This window comes from Tinamus guttatus, unplaced genomic scaffold, assembly GCF_059628265.1.
Source record: "Tinamus guttatus ecotype Peru unplaced genomic scaffold, ASM5962826v1 Tinamus_guttatus_pri_ptg000004l, whole genome shotgun sequence".
Lineage (NCBI taxonomy): Eukaryota > Metazoa > Chordata > Aves > Tinamiformes > Tinamidae > Tinamus > Tinamus guttatus.
In genome coordinates this window covers 14,799,095-14,819,380 of record NW_028288538.1, presented here as the reverse complement: position 1 = coordinate 14,819,380, position 20,286 = coordinate 14,799,095, and the positions used below count along the sequence as shown (strand labels likewise).

The 20,286-nt window shown below is 42.3% G+C and overlaps 1 protein-coding gene across 1 annotated transcript in view; it reads left to right on the top strand.

The window, feature by feature from the left end:
- APBA2 (amyloid beta precursor protein binding family A member 2) overlaps positions 1-20,286 on the top strand; it is a 72,596-nt gene that overhangs the window by 46,919 nt on the left and 5,391 nt on the right. The window contains exons 5-11 of the mRNA XM_088520108.1: positions 3,929-4,074; positions 5,355-5,390; positions 6,619-6,705; positions 12,294-12,479; positions 15,555-15,734; positions 15,962-16,174; positions 16,802-16,921. Coding sequence (XP_088376234.1) covers positions 3,929-4,074; positions 5,355-5,390; positions 6,619-6,705; positions 12,294-12,479; positions 15,555-15,734; positions 15,962-16,174; positions 16,802-16,921 — 968 coding nt within the window. The remainder of the gene's footprint in view (positions 1-3,928; positions 4,075-5,354; positions 5,391-6,618; positions 6,706-12,293; positions 12,480-15,554; positions 15,735-15,961; positions 16,175-16,801; positions 16,922-20,286) is intronic.

Sequence of the window (20,286 nt, the reverse complement as noted above, 5' to 3'; positions counted from 1 at the left end):
ATTGCATGTATTATATAGCATTTTCTAATATAAGGAAGTATTGAGCTCATTAGGAGCTCCTGATAAGTAATAACACTAGTGTATGAGTCCAAAGAAAAAACACAATTTTTATTATTAATTCATACTTGGAGTCTCAAAGGGAGCAGGGCCCCCTGTCAGCCAGCTAACACTGTGTGTTTGATGATCTTCACCAAGCATGGTGTTTTTGCATATGAAGTATGGACATAAAAAATAGGCATCACAGTATTGAGAATGTGTCCCTCTGCTATTACAGCTGTTATCCTATTTGCTATTCTGACTGTTTCAGTAGTCCTGCCATTAACAGGCTTGTAGTGGTAACTGGAGCTGTGTTCAGGGGTTGTGGCTTTTTTCCTGTCTCTTTTTGGCCTGTCACCACAAGTCCTGTTGCCCTGCACAGTCAGACAGGGGTGGAACCGGCCAAACAGCCGGAACAGGGAGCTGGGAGAGCAGCACCTGCTCCGTGAGTGTCCTGGGCCGTTTGCTTTGTCCCTGTCCCAGCCCTGCCGTTATGGCCCTGGTGGGTGCCCTGAGGGCTCGGGGCCCTGTGCGGCCTGGGGCTGTGCAGCAACAAGCCGAGGGCCCTAAGGGATGTCCAACTCTGTGGTTAATGTGATTTTTAGGTAGATATATTTAAAAGTCCCTCAGAGAGATTTTAAAATTCAGTTATACTGAATTATTGAGGTTTTTTTTTCTTATTTTATGAATACAAAAAAATGTAAAAATGTTTAGATACTGACATAGTCTACTGATCTAGAAATATGTTTAATGTGTGCTTATTCCATTAATAGATCAGCAGAAAACCAAGTAACCTCTATTACATTGGTAGGATACTGCAGAAGTTTACAGGTAAATTTTTCAGAAACAGTTAACTAATGTCTAAATATCAATACCCAACACAAAATCCCAGTCTTTGCTCAAGCCAAACTCATCGTTAGCTTTCAAAAGTATTTCTTTCTTGTTCCCTTCCTCATCAGTAAGCCTTACACTTGCTTACAGTCAAGGGCACACTTAAGCGCTCTGATGAGCTGGGACCTCGGCCAATTCTGCATTTTTATATTGTTTAAAGCTGTCACAGGGAAAATAAATAAATAAATAAATAAAATTGGGTAACACAGCTTGACCCTGCCAATTTTCAATACCCTTCCTTACATCCTTCCAACAGATGTTTTATCTTACCTGACAGTTGCTTCCGTTTCCTTCATGATGAGAAATGTATGTTGGAAATATTTTTTGCCCGTCATACTTTTAGCTTTTTGTATGAGCTACTGCTATAACCCTTTTAAAATGCTATTGTGAAAGATGCACAGCTTGCCAGGATTTGTTGCTGATATAATGATTCTGCAAAAAAAACCCTGCTAATGCTATAAAGAGACAATATAAGAAAGTAGACTTTAAAGCATCCAAAATAATAAAAGCCTAAAATAATAAAATTGCTTAAAATCTCAGGTTATTTCCACTTTCAAGAAGTTTTAAAGACAAATTAGTTAAAAAACATTTTTGCTGTCAAAAAACAGCTAAGACAGGAGAAGCAGTCTTGTTCCCTTTGTAATAGTCACTAATTTCATAGAAAGTAGGCTGATCTGTTTGAAATAACCAGCACGGCTTCTTTTTGCTGGCAAATCCTGCAACAATATAAGTTAGAGTTTTAGACTTCTCTTGACAAACTAATGACTGTAAAAGAATTTGTGTCAAGAATCACAACTTTATTTTGCTTCATAAGTAAAAGATAACACAGGAAAGTTCATCTAAATTAACCGGTAAAGAGGCTACTTAAGCTGATTTACACATTACATGGACAACTATATTTCAAAGTTAAAGCAACCTTGATTCAATTTAGCCTGATCTACTTGGCCTGAAGCAAATGAAGATAAACTAAATTAAAGCCACTTTAATTTTAGATGAGAGCGTTGCTGTAGGTATTTAATGAAGTTTAACTAATCCACATTAAATTCACATTGTTAATTAATTTCTCTCTTGAAACAAGATACTTACATGATGCAATATTACTATGTTTCGTTGCATGCTGAAAGAGGTGGCGGCATATGAGAGTTTTAGGCCTGAAAAGACATAACCTGAATAACATCAAAAAAGGTACTTCGTAAAATACATTATCCGCCTACAGTAAAGAGAAATGGTGCAAAGATTTAAGCAAACAGGATGAGTGCTGTAGCAAGGGGAATTCTAGTAGAAGTTTCATTTTGTTTGATTTCATTCATTCAATTAGCACTGCAGAACATGGATGGTATTTTGAGATATTGAAAAACTTGGCCTTCATGAAGAGTTTCAGTGACTTTAATTAGTAGATTCCCGAGGGCTTGACTGAGATTTCTCACACTTTCAGTGGATATTGTCATGCTATTTCTTATTCTTCCCAAGACACTGGGAATTTGAGATTTCAGAGAATTCTATCCTGAGTTATAACGAGGATGCAGACTTTGCTGGATTGTGATGGAAAGCAAAAGCTCCTCCTGCTGTATAGAATTATCCTCTGAGGGTTTGCAACTGCAGTGCTTCCTAGCAAAAGAAATAGCTTCATTTTGTGCAAGTGTTGTTAGTTAGTGTTAGGTCTCTGAAGAGTGTAGGGCTGTTAGTTGTTTTATTTTTCATTTTTTAAATGTACTCTGATTACTGCATTACAAAGGCTGGTTTGTTCCGCAAGGGGCTGACGTTTACAGCAAGCGAATGTGAGATCTGCATGGATATAATATGGGAGCAGCTTTTCCCAAAGAAGAAAGTTAGCTGTTTTAATCAAATATATTTTCTGTTGAAGGACTGTTTGTCTAAAGTCAAACAGGAAAACACAGGATAGAAGTGCTCATTAAGGGATATGTGTATAGAGCACTGTTTCAGATAATTTCATCAATGTAGCCTGTCATTTGTTTTTCCAACTCCACATATTAATTTCCATGCTCAATCGATTTTAAAGAAGTTAAACAAATCCACTGTACAAGGAAACTTTTTTTTTAATTAGCATCTCCATTCAGTGTTTCCTCCTCACACATGAAATGGATGTCCTTCAAGAAAAGGTGCTAGCAGCTTGGCAAGCTGATACAGCTCAAAGCCAATTCCTTTTATAAAACTGTTGGGGAGCAGGGAGTATTTACAGCCAAGGGACTTGAGCCAACTGGGGAACAACTGCTCTTTAGTGCTGATCTAATCAAGCTAGATGTAAAGCTTACTGACTGAATAAAAGGGATGAGCACAGCCCCAGTGCAGTATAAATACCATCCTTTATTCATCTTCTCTTCTCCCTGCCCCCTTTTTCATCCTCAAAAAGGATGAAGAACAGCTTGTGAAATACAAGTTAATGTATTACCACCAAAGTCACTGTGTAATTAATACTAAGCACATGCAAAGGCATTCTGTTGAATCAAGGCTAAAATTTAAAAAACCCAAGATTTTAAAAGTTTCACTATTTTCCTCTCTTTTTTACTTCAATTTTTTTCTTGATCTTTCCATATGTTTCTTTTCCATAACTGCCCCTGGTGACTGCCCTGTTCTCAGCTTTTAAGTTTCATGGTGGTCCTTTGCTGAAGGAAAGTCCACTTTTGTCCCCATTGCAGTAAGTGTTCCTGCCTGAGTTAATGCTTGTGCACTTCTTCAAACATCTTGCCAAATGCGGAAACGCAAATCTGAATTCAAGCACAAGTCTAGTTTAATCACACATGTAAATAGAGTTATGCTAAAGAAGCCTACGAGCATTTATGAAGTTGTAAATAATGGCAACGTGTTCTGTAGTGCAGCACAGCAAATAGTTTCTAAATACTCCGTTTATTTTGCACTGGGTTTCTTGTGATTAGCATCGGAGGAGGCGTTAGGACGAGGTTGCTGCGGCCGTGACGCCTCCGTGCAGCCGTCGCTGTCGGTGCTGGCCGTGGCGGGGCCGTAACCGTGACGTGTCCTTCAGTTCCAGGGCCCTGCGAGCCCGAGGACCTCATCGATGGCATCATCTTTGCAGCCAACTACCTGGGCTCCACGCAGCTGCTCTCCGAGCGGAACCCTTCCAAAAACATCCGCATGATGCAGGCGCAGGAGGCCGTGAGCCGCGTGAAGGTAGGGACGGCTCCGCTCCGCAGCCGCCTCCTCCAGACGCGCCGAGGGCTGATCCAGGCGCCCCGTGCAGGCTGGGCTCTCTGAGTGTCATCCCACCGTCCTGTGCCTCATGCTGAAACACGTCCAGCACCTCTGAGACACGGAATGTGGATTATTCCAGAGGCAATCTCATTGTTTGAAAGCTGTATGAGGAATTGAAGTGTTACCGACAAATTGCAGATTGCAATTAGAAAATATTCCAGTGCACGGAAGCATGGGATAGTTGCTTGGGGTTTTCTTGTTGTATCATTAAATCTTGAAACTTACTACAAATTGTGCAGATCACTCTGAATATATCAAATGTTACTTTTTGAGGGCAAGAAGGTTCATGTTTGCATTTGGTGTCATCTAATGCCATCAGCTTTAATGTGAATCATGTAGCATAGAATGCTTCAGAGAGATGTGCAGCAAAATGTAGTTGTTTTGGTTAATAATCCAAATAGGAGATTTTTTTTTGGTGGTATTACTATAAATGCAATATTGGTTTAAGCAGATGGCTAGACAGAGGTAGCTGTTGATTAGAAAAATAAATGCTTATTGAGTAAAATATTTAATTGGTAAAAATTGCAAATTCTTGAAGGGGGCCCATGTAGGAAAATCCTTGTCTAGAGACCATCTTGACAGATGATGGATTTGGCCTTTAGAAAGGAATGAAAGGCAGGGAGGTCCTTAAACTTTCCAACCTTAGGAATTTCTGTTTAGGATGTTGCAATGTTTCAAGGTGTAAGTGATTGCAGTTAAACCTAAAACCTAAACTAAAAGCCTTAAAAAATGTTTTGTGTATTAGTAGCAATACAAATCTACCATAATACTTGATTACTTCAGATAGGCTTGGCAGAGAATTTAACTTATGTTTAGTTCAAAAATGACATGTAGACATACGATTAATATGACTAGAATATTAATAGAAAACTTTGAGCTGAAAATAGTGCATGTACTGTCATTTTAGGTTGCTGAGTATTCAGCAGAGTGGATGTAATGAGCAGCCGTTACCAGACAACACTCTTTGGTATTTTCTATAATCAGTCAACGACATGAATAACCCCATTAAAACCAATATGCTTCCCAGCTGCATAGAATATAAACAATCTCCCTTTCACATCCTTCCCCTACTGTCCCCAAATTTTTAATTTTTAACAGTCTGGATTCATAGTCAAAAGGTTTCCCTGACTTCACACACTGTGTTTTCTCTTTCTTTGTGTGTACATCTGTCTGCACTTTTTTTTTATGCTACTCCTCAGAGGATGCAAAAGGCGGCTAAAATCAAGAAAAAAGCGGTGTGTAAACTGTTTTTCTTGAATGCTAATGCTTACTTACATTTTTGTTGTACTTGTTCCCCATGGGGTGTTGTGTCTTTCATTCTGGGTCCTCATAAAGTTGTCATTTTGGTTTCTTCTTTGTTTAGTAGTAGCACACGGGATGGAATCAGATGAACTCATTTTCCTCGTGGTCCCCTCGCTAGAGTGCCTGCCTGCTGCTGCTCTGCTCTAGAGCTGGGACTTGTGCAGGGCAGAGACGCAGCCAGAGTTATCCAGGAGATTTTTGTAATGTTTATGTTCATTAACTAAGAGAAGCCGTAAATTCTGTGTAATCTATTTCCTACACCTGCGACTTACTGTATATATATATATATATAATTGTGGATATTTAAAAACAAAAGATAATAACTGTATCAAGTAGTAGCTGGAGCAATTCATACAGGAGACATTTCACCCAGATAAAAAAGAAAATACACTTCACTTAGCCAAACGCAGCTGTCAGGAATACCAGTGGAATCCACCTTGCTGGCGATGCTCTCGGATGTCAGTGCCGCAGTCTTTGCAACAGCGATGTGCTGCTTTGTGTTCTGTCAGACACAATTTTTGTCAGTTGAACTTAAACTGAATGAATCCTGGGCAGAGCAGAGCGGTTTCAAGCACGGAGCGGGCGGCGGGCGCATCCTCGGCGGCCCAGTCCCGTGGCGGGGGCCGGGGCTGAGCACAGGGAGAGGCAGGGCCGGGGACTCAGTGCCAGGAGGTCGTGGCTGGGGCCTCACAGCGCTCAGGAGTTGGCCCCTACAAGTCACCTTTCGGGGGGCTCTCTGTGAAATCAGCCGGCGTCTCTGTCGGGAGCGCTGGGGACGGCCGCGCTCGGCACCTCGCGGTGGGGACGTCACCTTCTCAGCTCTGCTCGTGGTGCCCGCAGCGCTGCAGGCACAGGGGGCAGTGGGGAAGGAGCCGCTCCTGTTCCTCCGCGCTGGCTACAGACAGGGCATCCTGGAGCCCGGGCTGCCAGTCCCACGGGCTCTGCAGATTCAGTCTTAGCCATGAAACAGGAGTTCGTTTCACTCTTTCTATGCAGTAAACACCCTCTCTGCATGTATTTGGGAACACCTTTGGATAGCTGTCTTCGTAGTGGTTTTACAGTGCAATTGCTTCACATCACATTATGCTGCAAGTGATCATGAATTTGTCATTCCAAAGAGGAAATTAAAATTCCCCTTATAACAAAGTGTCTGTCTTTTAGACTTCAGAGGGAGATTCCCAGGCGTTGACTGAAGTGGATCTGTTCATCTCCACACAGAGAATTAAAGTTTTAAATGCAGACACACAGGTAAGTTATGTTTTAAAAATCTGCAAGAATAATGCTGATTGCGCAGCCTTGTATCAGATTGTGCTCTTGAAATGTTTGAGGGAAACTACTGAACTTAGATAAATTTGCTGCTGTGAAACTATTCAAAAAGAGCATTGTTAAGCATGCTTAGAAACATTATTGCCATTACACTTGCCATTTGCCAACATAATATTAATGAGAACAGCTTTACTTATTTGATATGTTGGAAAATGCATATCATTGGAATCTATAATTCAATTTAAAAAAAAAAGATTCAGAAGTCTTTCAGCATGTATTTACCCTGTTTCTCTGCAAGAGTTTTACTACCTAAATTTATTAGCTAACAGGAAGGTCATTTGCTGCTTAGTTTAAGGCACTTGTATCTTGCGATTTTTAACATTTAATGTCCATTTTTTCATGTTTGAGCTACCAAAGTCTTTGCTGGAAACAAATTATTATTTATGTTAAAGTAGTTGCATATGCTAAAAACACCAGATTATTATAAAGAAAGATCAGTTTCAAAAGTGCTTAGCTATGCTAAATATACCCAAACTAGGTGGGCACAAGAAAATTCATCTTGTAGTACTTGGAAAATTGTTTGGAGCAATCTTGCATTACTCTTTGGACATCATATACTAATCTCAGTAGAAATCATCATTTTCCTTCTTTAGATATTTCTGCCTTTCAGCTGAAAGCCAGACCCTCTGGCCGTAGAGCAGGGAAGCGCTCTGAGGCAGGCGCTGTCTCAAAGCTGCTGTTCCCCTGGGGCTCCCGGGGCTGTCGGGCGCTGCAGCCCGTGAGGAAGGTTCTGCTGGGAGCTGTTCACCAGGCAGCTGGAAGTGATTGTAACTGCAATTACAAGTGCCCTAAGTTTGCTCTGCACATTTTCTCCTTTTTCTTTTTACAGTGGGCCTTTCAGAGAGCTGTAAGAGACTTATTTTCATAAATCTCTAGCATTGCTTTATGCCAGGCTTTTGCACTGTGCCTTGGTTATATTTTTTCAGTGCTGGTGCAGTTCCTGCCTTGGTGCAAATGGCCTGTTTCAGCTGGCGAGGCAGCTGGCGGGGCAATCTGCTCTTTCTTGCCTTTATCAATTATATAAAGCCTGTTTTTGCAGTGTGCCTGCCATGTTTTAACCCATCTGTAGCATCGTACTGCTCTCAGGAGGCAGTAGTTGATTTAATATGGATAATTCCCAGTTAAGAAGGAGGCTGCGAAGCTGCAGAGTGGCAGCAGGATGCTGGGTTGCTGCCTCGAGCGCAGGCAGCAGCCCCGGCAGGGGCAGCCCCGCTTGGCTCCGGCCGCGGGCAGCGCGTGGGCAGGATCAGCCCTCGGGCTGCCCACACGGCTGCTCCTCACCAGGGCAGCCCCTCGGTGACAAACGGGCCCAGTCCCTGATAGATGAATGGTCCTAAAATATCTTCTGACCTGTGAGGTTGTATGATTCATGCTGCCCCAGGTCTAGTACTCCTGAAAGCTGTGGAAAAATATTTCAGCTTTTTCCTCAAGTCTTCGCTCGATTTCCAGGGTCCAGCACCAGGGGAGTCTGAGAGAGGCCTCTGCAGAGGAGGGGAGATTTGGGTAAAGGAAAATCCGGATGGGAGAAGCTAGACCAGAGGTGGTGAAGGAGACGCTGAATTTGTAAGGACAAGTATAAGGATAGCGGGGATGGAATGGATGGAAGCAGAAGGAAACCAGGGAAGGAATATCAGGAGGAAACCAGGAGGAAAGGAATACAGGAACAGATGGGTAGAAGTGGAGAGATACATGGGAGAATAACAAGGGAAAGACTACTACACATGTTTATGGTCACTGTATATTATTTGCCTTATTCCTAGATGTAATTGTACTAGAAAGTAAAAAGATAGGAGGGAGGGATGAAGGGAGAGAGGGATTACTTTTACCCCTAGGGAAGAGGAGAAAAACGTAAAGACCTTTGAGCACCTCCTCAGTGATGGATAAGGAGAGGAAGAATTTCTTGGCAGGTGAGATTAAATGCATTCATTTTGCTGGGTCCGTTCACTCTTGTGAACATTGCATGTATGATTACACCCTTACAGAATACTTAGTGCAGACTGCTGAAAAGCAATTACCTCTGCAGAGCTCCCAAGACCCTGCTGAGAGATGTCCATTATAAAACATTTTTCCATAGCAAGAGAATTGCTATAAAACCTACCAAGCCCCTGAAACCCTTAGAGACACCCCCCAACCACCTCTTAACCATCATCACATTTCATAGCTTAGGGATAAGCATAGAACATTTTGTTTCAAGACAGAGAAGAATTATTAAAATCATTTTATGGGTAGTGATTCTTCCCAGTGAGACAAGTGATTCTAGGAAGCAGTCATTTGGGTTATTTTTCTACCTCTGTCAAGTTAAATTCTGTAATTTTTAAAACAATTACTCTTTTCAACTTGAAAAAGATCTTTTTCTTTTAGACCTTAGAGATCTTTTCAAGAAACAATCACCTAATACCTGGCTGTTTATAATAAATGATGAGAAAATCTCATATTATTCATACCCCACGATGGTTTTTTCAGGGAAAAACAGCTATCAAGAGAAGCCCTTCCCCAGTGAGGAGGGTGTTTCAGTCACAGGTGTCCTTTCAAGCTGCCCGCGCTCGGGAGGGGCAGCCTGTGCTGCAGGCTGCTCACCCGTTCCGCGGTGCCCGCCTGCCACCTCCAGCAACGCAGTGAGGTGAGAAGGGGCCTCACGCGGCGCGTGGTTACGGACCGCAGCGGGGTGCTCACGTTCACCCTGTGAGCCACTATCAAAGGGGAAAAAGGCTTTCTTGAGAACAGGGAAGCAGTAGCCTGCAGGCAGCAGGATGCAAAATAGGGGAGGTTAAAAAAAACAGCAAACCTACGTTCAGGTTTTCTGTGGTTCACATCAGAAATGGGCAGTGATCTATCCAAACAGTGACCAAAAGCAACAGCTTCCTAGGGGAAAAAGCATCCATACCTGTTTTGATCAATAAAACTATTATGTTTCTAGTTTCCAGTTTGAACAACTAATGAAAGGCTGGAGAACACTCCAGACTTGACTACAGACCCCAGCAAGAGGGAATTTGCAGATGGCACACTTCATTTCTTAAAGCAGAGAATACTTTATTTCTACAATGGCAAGATAGGTAAAGAAATTACAGAAAACCAAGCTAACAAAGCATGGTTTGAAGGCATAAAACTCTCATGATAGCTCAGAAATCAGATTCTTTGTTTCAATAAATGCTTAATTTTAATAGAATTATTCACTTTGCATAAGGTTTTAAAGTTGGCAGCATCCAGTTTAACCCATAATGGGATTTGGGCTCTATTTACCTTAACATAAGGATATTCAACCAGTGTCAATGAGTTAGATTCAGTCCACCAGGCCAAATCCGTGACCTGTCACCAGCTCTTTGGCCATGTGGTTATTCTGGCAGCTGGTACCAAGGCTGCGTCCCCCCGAGGCTCCCGGCACCTTCTCTCTGCCACAGGGAGCTGGGCAGGGATGGAGCAAAGACCCTTCTACGAGTCCTGTGGGTTCTTACAGCGAGGAGACTTTTCTAACGCTTTGTCTAACACCAGTTACGTTACCTTTTCTTTTAGCAATTTCTCTTCCGCCCTTGTTACACTCTGACTTCAGTAATGGGGATTTTTTTTCAAGGCACTTAAGGGAAATACAGTCTGTCAACTCCTTGCATGCGCATTCCTAAAGCTCTCAGTTCAAACATGAAAGGTTCTTGCATATGGAACATCTTCCATAGCAACACACCATTATGGGACCTTAGAAAAACTGTGGTATTTTACTTATTTTTATTAAGAACAAAAATTTAGTTTGCTTATAAAGGATCTTGAATAAAACCTTTATGAAGGTACAAATAGTTAGCTAAAGGATCAGTGTAAACAAGTAAATCATTCTGCTTGTCTTCACAGTCCAAGTATTTCACCTTTCAAAGCATCACTCTAACAGTAACACAGGCAACACTGCATTTTTTTATTACAATGATATTATTTGCATGTATCAAAAAACTTGTAATAAAAATAGACCACAAGTTGTTGATACACATAAATTTATTCATGCTAAATGCTGAATTTACAAACTAAAAGTATATAGTACAAGTTTATACCCAGTGGTGCAAAGAAAAGGTTATAAAATGCCTTTGAAGGCTCTTCCTTGTGGGAGCTCATTGCTCTTTCACAGAAGACAAGAATGACAGAAGCATGAACTGGAGCTCAATAACATAAAAATTTAGAGGAAAAACAAAAAACAAAACAGTAATATCTGAAATAAAATAAGTCTAGTGACAACACATCCTTCTCTGACTGCAAATATGCACTCAGCTTTCATCTGTCCAAGCTAATTGAAGACTTAATCAAAGTCATTGTATAATGACATATTCCTATGAGGAAAATGTCTGGAAGTGGTAGGCTGGGATTACCCTGCTAATATCAGAAAGCGGAATAGAGTTTGAAAGGCTCAAGTAATTAAGGGATGCAGAGCTCAGGGATTTGAGATTGATGCAAGAAGTTTCAAGACGCTTCAGGCCTGGTTCTCCTCAGTGGTTTCTTAGGTCAGAAATGGTCACTAGGAAGGCCCGAGGGCCGGTTCCCATTTAAAACCAGTCGTAGGGAGCTGGAGCCGAGCGAGCTCTCCCCAGCTGGCTGCCTGACCCTGGCTGAGCCCAACCTCCTCAGCTGGATTATGCTGGTCAAACCGTGTTTTGCCCAGATACCATGTTCCCTCACGCTCAGCTTTGTGCAATGAGCTGCTCATCTGCTTACAGCCCCGCTGCAACGCGGTCCAACTCCAGCAGCTCAGGACAGACACAAGCAGGGCCTAATTTTGGCCAGCTGTTACCTGGACAGGGTCAGATCTAGCAAGTCATTAAAGCTTATCTCCTCCTTCAAGTGTCTGGACTTTACCCAGCCAGCATTGACTTTACGCACAGGAGCCGGTTAAGCAAATTTTGGAGTATTTGTGTGAGCCTGGGCACTGGACTAAACCCCTCTCAGCACTTCACAGATGAACTGATCTGAGCTACTGAGCAAGTAATCACAAAAAATACTAGCAATTCTAACTTTAGAGAAGGTGAAATACTGCCTACGTAGCCCTTACCAAAGGAAGAAAATAATACCTTTGCTACATCTTACATCCTATCACTATTATAGGACATGATAAAGGAAACAATTCAGAAAATTACAATATAACATTTGATCTACAGATCACTTTGCAAAAATCAGTTTGGTCTTTGCGAAATGCATCTTCATCATTTAGAAAAAACAATACAAAAATGAAATGTAATTTTCCAACAGCATGAAATTGTTCATATTAGTATAGATCTTTATTATTACTTTGCAGTAGCAACCATGTAGCCTTTGCTGAGGCAACCCGTCCCCTGAAGACACTTTCTCCAACAGCCACTTTGTGTTTAGTCCGGGTTCAAGTCTATTGTCTGTGTAGGCGATGTTGGATCTGGGTCTCTATAAAAAGAGTCCAGAGCTGTTGTCATTCTCAAGCAATAGGCCCTCCAGGAGGGGGAAAATTCAACATCTGTGGCAAAATAGCAGGCATGAAGAATGTCTTTATTTCTCTTTGCTTTACGCAGGAAACAATGATGGATCATGCCCTGCGTACGATCTCGTACATTGCTGATATCGGTAACATCGTGGTGCTCATGGCGCGCCGCCGCATGCCACGGTCAGCCTCCCAAGACTGCATTGAAACCACGCCTGGTGCTCAGGAAGGAAAGAAGCAATACAAAATGATATGCCACGTCTTTGAATCAGAGGATGTAAGTACATTGAAATAATTCTCTTTAAACAATGGACATCATTTAGAGAATCCCTGAAATTACATTCAATCTCTTGAATGCACTTTTGCTGTCAATATCCTTTTCTAAGGGAAACTGTAGCTGATTGGTGCAAGGACTGGCCAGCTGTTTGTCACTGTTGTTATCTGCATTTTCTGTTTCCACAAATCTTTCACGTCTCCTTCTTAGTCCCAAAATACCCACTCTTCATTCGCACCTGACTTTGCTGCTCTAGAATCATTTGTGTTCTTTCAACCATGTTTCCCCAAATATTTTGGGAATTAATTACTTGGATTTGTTTGAAATTCCATGGCCATCCATGGCCAAAATTAATAGCTGTATATCAACTCAATCATCCTGGAGTTCAGCTGTTTGGTACGTAATGACACACACATTTCTTTGGAAATCCAGCGGGGTGGAACCAGTTAGGTCCTTTTTTGAACTGAGGTTAAGTTGCTGAGATCATCTTCTACCAACTTGGCAGATGTGGCACAAAGTTGCCTTTTACCCATTCATTCCCTTATGGCTCACTTACCTGTGGCAGGTATGTGTACTATGTGACTCGCTCTGCTGACATTTAGGAATGCTCCAGCCCCTTTTCTTTTTCATTTTTCTTTTTTAGCTGTAGCAAAGATTATGAATTATAGCTTTTGTCCAAATGTAATGGCTAGGAAAGTTTAGTTCCCTGTATTTACAGAAATTCTTCTTCATGACCAGAAGAATTTAGCAATTTTCAAATAAAAGGCTAGAATACATGGAAGAACTCTTTCAAAACAACAGCTGTACAACAGAAAGCATTGTTTTAGTCATCTTGTGCCATCACATTCTGAAAATGCAATGCCATATTAGCTCTGAAACATTCTCCACTAAAATTCCCTTTTAAAAGAAAAGACCACGTCAGAAGTCAGGTTCAGAAATGGAAAAGATGACGGAGCTTGGAGCCACGGTGGAACCCAGAGGGCAGGCAGGGAGCCGCTGTGCGTGCGGGCTCTGCTCCCTCCCCGCGCCCGGAGGAGCCGCTGGCTGCCCTGCCCTTACCTCGTGTGCCCGGCACAGATGAACTTGCTTTGCTGCTGTTGTCTCTCCAGCTTTGCTTCTGTGTCTGAAGAGAGGATATTTGCATCCCACACTGTCTGACCTGGAAACTTCAACTTAATCTAAAACACACATGAAAAAAATACCAGGCTAGTAAAACTGAAAAGAACAAGACAGTTGAGATACAAACAATAGGCAGAACTTAGCATTTCTCTCCATCATTGTACAGAACAGCTTTAAACACAATTTCTGTAATAAAAAAATCTGGTTCATTTGTTCAGGCAGTTGTATCTTACAGGTTTCTTATTTTGTGAGCTAAGCAAACATTTTCATTATTTTAAAGCAGTTTGGCCTGTGAGAAGATGACATCCAAACAATTTGTTTTTGAGGCATTCAAATGGAGAGCTAATACAGGGGAAGGCAAAGAAGGAAATGCAGAGAAAGCAATTACCCTGGAGACAGAAAACAGCAAAAAGGAGTTGACTGGTGACAAACTTTAGTAATTTTATGTTGTAAAAACATTCTTGATGACTTCTGTATTGTTGATATTCACACCACTTGGTATATTGATTATTATATGTTAACAAAGAGGAGTTGAGAAGATGTGTTAAAATAAGGAATTTCATGTAACTGGTTAGCCTGCATATATCTTGATTGCCCAGAATTATTTTCAACTCATATCGATTGATTTGGTTTGTTCCAGCTCAAATGAAAAAAGAAAACAACTTGTTAGCATCAAAAGGAAACAGGGAAGTATCTCCTCAGTGGATTGTGAAAAGAAAGGGAAGAAAGAAAAGAATTGCAATTTACAATTACACTTTACACTCTGTCACACAGGAGGTTAGCAAACAAGGTACAGTGCTGTCCAGAGCGGCAGTGTGCATGCACAGCTGCACCCACCAGCTGCCTGCTCTCTGAGAAAGTGCAGCATTTCCAGAACGTTTTTTTTTCCTCAGTTTTGACTGCTGTTATTTTTAGCCAGTTACATTGCAGAATACAATTAGCTCCTTTTTCAGATCATTGGGGTTACTCATATTCCCTGATGACAGACACAGTTCCTGGAAAGCACAAATGCATAACACTGAGCTCAGCCTTCTCCTGTGATTTGCAGCAGACTTGGAACAGGAAAATAATAAATTGCTGCTGGGGGGAAAACAGCTGGACAGAAATCCTCACCTCTGGGGCAGTTTCTCTGAGCCCAATGCCATCTAGTGGAACTAGAAAATAATTGAAAGTGCGAAGTCACTAGTGTTGCCATGATGGCAGTTACCTGTCATTTTACGGCAAGTGCATCCCAACACTGATGGCTGTTAACGCTGACTCTCATGGCCCGCTGTAGGGGGGAGTGACCTGACTCCGTGCACTGTAGGTGTGGAAAACGCTCCCTGGATCAACAAAGACATGGAAGCTCGTGAGGTGCTGTGCTTACCTTGGGCAGGCTGTAGTCCAGACTGTCCACGTGCTCTGTCCCTGTTGGCCAGGAGGTGTAGACACGAGTAGCGGTTGTTTGAGTGCGCTGGGAATCGAGGGCGGTTCCAGCTCGGCGGGACCCGCGCCGTGTGTGGCGGCAGGAACGGGAGAGCGGGTGGTTTGCCGAAGTGGCACTTGCAGCGCTGTGGAAGGGTGGAGAAGCAGCAGGTGAGAAGGCAGCACAAAGCAGCGACGCTTACGTGTCCGTGAAGGCCCGCGGGGCAGCGGCTCTCTTGTCGCTCGTGCAGATCTGCAGGGGCTGACGCGGAGCCTGCGGCAGCCTCTTCCCTAAGGCCTGGCCTGCACTGAGCAGCGCCCGTGCTCTGCACTGCCCACTGGAAGGAGGGCAAGAATGGCGCATGTCTTTTCAAATAGAGCTTGCAGGTTGTTTGGGGATGTAAGTATTGCTCTCCACCCAACGGACCTTAAGTGACTTTGTGCTCATAGTCATTCTTTATTTTGACTGTCCTTAAACCCAGTATCTTTCTTGTGGCCTCAGCAGGAACCCCTGTGCAGACCTTTCTCTGAGCTGTCTTTTGTTTCCCATTCCAGGCACAGCTGATAGCTCAGTCCATCGGTCAGGCTTTCAGTGTGGCCTACCAAGAGTTTCTAAGAGCCAATGGAATTAACCCAGAGGATCTCAGTCAGAAGGAGTACAGCGACATCATCAATACCCAGGAGATGTACAATGATGATCTCATACACTTTTCCAATTCAGAAAACTGCAAAGAGGTAAATTAGTACCTGAATTTCATATCCATTTTTTTTTCTTTTTTTTCCATAGAGAAATGTAGTTCTTGTGGAAACATAATTGCATTTTAAAGATGTTTTTGACATCCCAGACACATCAGTTTATGAGTGCACTGCTACTAAAATCATCTTTATAAGCTTTTATAATCATCTTTTTGTTCGCAGGGTTTTTATCCTTGCACTGACTTTGCTTGCTTGTTTGTTTGCAGCTCCAGCTAGAAAAACAGAAGGGAGAAATTCTTGGGGTAGTGATTGTGGAGTCTGGATGGGGATCCATTCTACCCACTGTCATCCTGGCTAACATGATGAATGGAGGGCCCGCAGCCCGTTCAGGAAAACTAAGCATTGGAGACCAAATTATGTCCATTAATGGGACCAGTTTAGTTGGGCTTCCTCTTGCAACATGCCAAGGGATCATAAAGGTACCCAAATTTACGATGTACTTATAATGTAGACTGTAAATCAGCAGAGAGATGATATTTTGTCAAGTAACCATGGAAATTTCCAATGGATAGGATTTTCATATCACTATGAAAATCACCTAAACTCTCATTAACAGAAAGTAGCATTAGAAATGCGGGTTCAAGGATGATGATAAAGTTTAGAGCTAGAAAATTTGGCTACATCATGGTTACTAGGCTATAAATGAGGTGAGGACTCAAAAAGCTGCCCAAATCCAGTTACCTCCAGCATCAAGCTATCCTCCACATTTTAGGCTTCCCCACATCCTGAAAATTAAAACGTGAGGATTAAAATCTGCTGCTTCTCTTGGGTTCCACATAGGCAAAAGTGATGGGGGACGAGTGAGAGGCAGCTAAGCTGCAGTCTCCAGATGAAGTGAGCTGATGATGCTCAGGGTGCTTTAGGACACATTATCGTCAGTCACTGAGACTAGTGTCCATTCATATTTACAAAAAGCAGCAACAGGAGACTAATTGGCCAGATTTTGGTGGAGAGCGAGCAGTAGTCAAGGTTTGGCCTTTCTTCCACTAGCTAAAGAGCAAGTAAAGATCTCTTTTAGAAATATTAACTCCTAGGATATTTTACAGGGTCTCAAGAATCAGACACAAGTGAAACTGAACATTGTTAGCTGTCCTCCAGTCACTACTGTCCTCATAAAACGGCCGGACTTAAAATACCAACTGGGCTTCAGCGTACAGAATGGAATTGTAAGTTTCTGTGCTTGGTCATGGCAGATTCCTTCTTTCTTTCTTTCTTTCTTTCTTTTTTTTTCAGCACACTGAAAGTTCTTTGCACATTGTCCTCTGTGCATTTTGGGAGCTTGTTCTTGCTAGTTAGGAGTGTAAGCTTGCAGGGCCTGCAGAAAACAGAGCCCCTAACATTACATGCATACATTTATATGCTCACATATAAATATAAACCTGTTTGCTGAAAGCCATCATAAACTGTGATGGTTTTTTGTTTGCTTGTGGAGAGTGTCTGTCAATTGTTTCTAGTAGCTACAACCTTCGTGCTATGCTTTACTTGCTACCAGATCAGTTTATGTTGATGTATACCCACAATCTACGACCTCAATTTTCATACTCCGATCTGTTCATGAATCAAAACCTTGTAATCAAATCTCTGTGCACTGAATAGCAAGTGGAGAGCACTAGAAGAACACATACTGCCATTCTTGAGAGACTTTCCCTACATAATACACGAATTATAACACAGATTGTCTAGCGCAGTGGATCAATTCTAATAAATGTATAACTGTCAACTAACAACAATCTACCAGTGTGTCAGGGCTGCAAGGAAAAGCAGTATTACTGAAATTTCTGCAATTTCTACATCTTAGCTCTGATTCTATTTCGTTATTTTTAAATATCTGCACATACTCACTAAGATTCTAATTTTTCTTCCTCTTTGCAGAATTAATTTGGCTTATACAATAACAGGCAACATCCTGGAAAGCAGGCAAGGGAGAGCAATTGTCCTCCTATGGCTAAAGCGAAACCTTTATTCCACTAATTATATAGGCTGTGTCCTTTCTAGGGGATCCCTTTTCTATGTGCTGCCTTTCCCCACTAACAACATCACCAAGAAGGAGAGTGAATATGAGAACTAACACTTACCCAGAGCAGCTCAGGGTCTTCCACTCCTGGCTCCTCTTTCCCAAGCCATTCTGTGGTACTTTTCCAAAGCAAACCCTCTGGTCAACATGAGCTCCAGCAGCCACCTGGCCTTTTCTGAGGCTGGTATTGGCATGAAGGGCTGTCTGTTGCACAGGACCACCACCATCTCCTCTTCCTCCAGTCTAGGGAAAAAAATAATAATCAGGCTACCTATGGAGGAAACCACATCACAAAAAACTGTGGGCTCTGGGCCCGTTTGGTCAAACTTGCTGTAGATTGAAGCTGCTAGATCTCTGTCTGCCATCCCTAGAAGAGCAGCAGATAAATATAAAGGGCTTTAATATGGATTATGGGTCTTAATGTGCTTTGGGCAACAGATGGCTCATTAGCAGATTTTCAGCTCTAAGTTATTATTGTACCTACGTTTGAAGCGTTCCTCGGTTAAGATGACGCTGGGGTCACAGCAGCGGTTGGTGTGAAGATCTCTGCTCCGAGCCTCTGGGCAGCTGCACTCGCTGCGCGGCGCCTGCCCCACGCTGACAGCCCTTCGAAGCAGAGGGGTGAGGTGTTTGTCACGTTTGGGGGGGATTCATGGTCTCGCATCTGAGCAGATACACTCTGTAAAAAGTACGGAACAATCCAGTGCAGAACATGCGTTTGGGAGGCCCCACTCAGTGCTGTGTGATAGAAGTGGGCTAGGGAATGTGGACAGCGAGGAACTCACGTCCTCACACGGTAGCACAGTAACAGAGCCTGTGAGATGGTATTTATTTTACCTTGTCCCAGCTAAGCATCTCCTACATCCTTCTGCAGGCCGTGGCTTTCCTTTCCCAGGGTTTTTGCACCATCTACTGGTCATATTCACCCCTGGGGAGGACCCGAAGTTGTTCGGTTAAATTAGTATCATTTAGATGACACAGAGCATAAAATTTACCAAGTTCAGCATAAAAATTCCTCATAAATAATCATAAAAGGAAACCTTCTAATACATTTCATTCATGAATAGTCTGTGCTTGAATGTGAAAGCCAATGAAAAAAGAGAGAAACTCATCTTTTTTTTACACTGACAGTTACAAATACAGACAGATCCTTCCTCAGATGCAACCCCCCTGGACATTTAAGACTCTTCACAGTGCAGCTCTTTGTAGTTTGACAGTTTGATATTTTAAAAAGGGAAGTTTTCTAATTGCTAGCAGCTGTTATATGTGATGATGGGATTCAGAAGTAGTATCTTTGGGTGGCTCAGCGTTAGCCCAGGGAAGAGGTAACGTGGCAGAACGGGGGTAAATGAACGCCCCTCTTGCGAGGCCTCTCTCATGCTGTGAGCAGCTGGGACTGCTTAGCTGCCTCCGCTGGTGACATTTCTGCTGTTTCCTGTCCTGTCCATCACACACAGCCGTGACAGCAGTGAATAGCTGCAAACAACCCACACATATAGGAGCACACTCTGACCTATGTATTATTTTCACAGGCATCAGGACAACAACAGAGCCTGGGTTGTGCAGCCCCTGCTTTGCTTGGTGCAGGGTGTGTAGTTCATTAGTGGGGAGGATAAAGTTGCGTGTCAGAGCGCACTGGTGGTGCGGGACACTTCGGGGAGCTTGCAGCTGCCCGGCTCTCGGAGGTGTTAGTTAGGGAACAGCACAAACACAAGATGTAAGGCACAAAGTGGTAAATTTGCAGAAGTTCCCCTTGCACTAAGAACACAGCTTTTCTTCATGGCTCTTAAAAGCTACTGCTGTAGTTACGTTGCACATTTATAAAAGGACCTTTAAAATATTATGGAAAAAAAATCTGAATATTGTGTATATATATGAAAGAAAAGCAGCAGGAATGTTGTATGACTGGGAGGCAGACATAAGGCACTTTCAGTCACTTTCGAAAATCATTCAGACCACTTTTTTAAAAACTGTGATGCTTTTTAAATGCAAATAATCATCTCTAATATCCTGCCATTTACTGATGTTTATGAGATCTGTGTATCACTAGTTGTATTTTTACTACCGATATCACTTTTCAGTCTTGACCTCAGACCTCTTTGCAAATGACGCTTCCTCCAAGAAGGGTATCTATCCCTAGCCTAGGGACTCTACGTAACTCCACCTAAAAACACAGCAAATCTAGAAAAAATTTAGTAGCTGGTGGCTATTTTATTCCTTCATCCTGGTCTCTACTTTTATTTAAACTTTCTAGGGGAAAATTACACAGAACTTAAGGACCTACATAGTAAGTAAAGCAGGAGTGAGATGGAAGAGAAACTTCAGTTTAATAGGTTACATTTAAGGTGTTTACTCAGAATGAAGTTAATTTGCCTTACACCGTTTTATCCTTAACATTTTGCTACATGACAGACAGCTGCAGTAAGGCTAATTAAGAAACTACTGAAGTTTCACACCAGATACACAGATACACTGCAGCTGTCCAACAACTTGCAAGATAGGTAACAGCTGATTTAA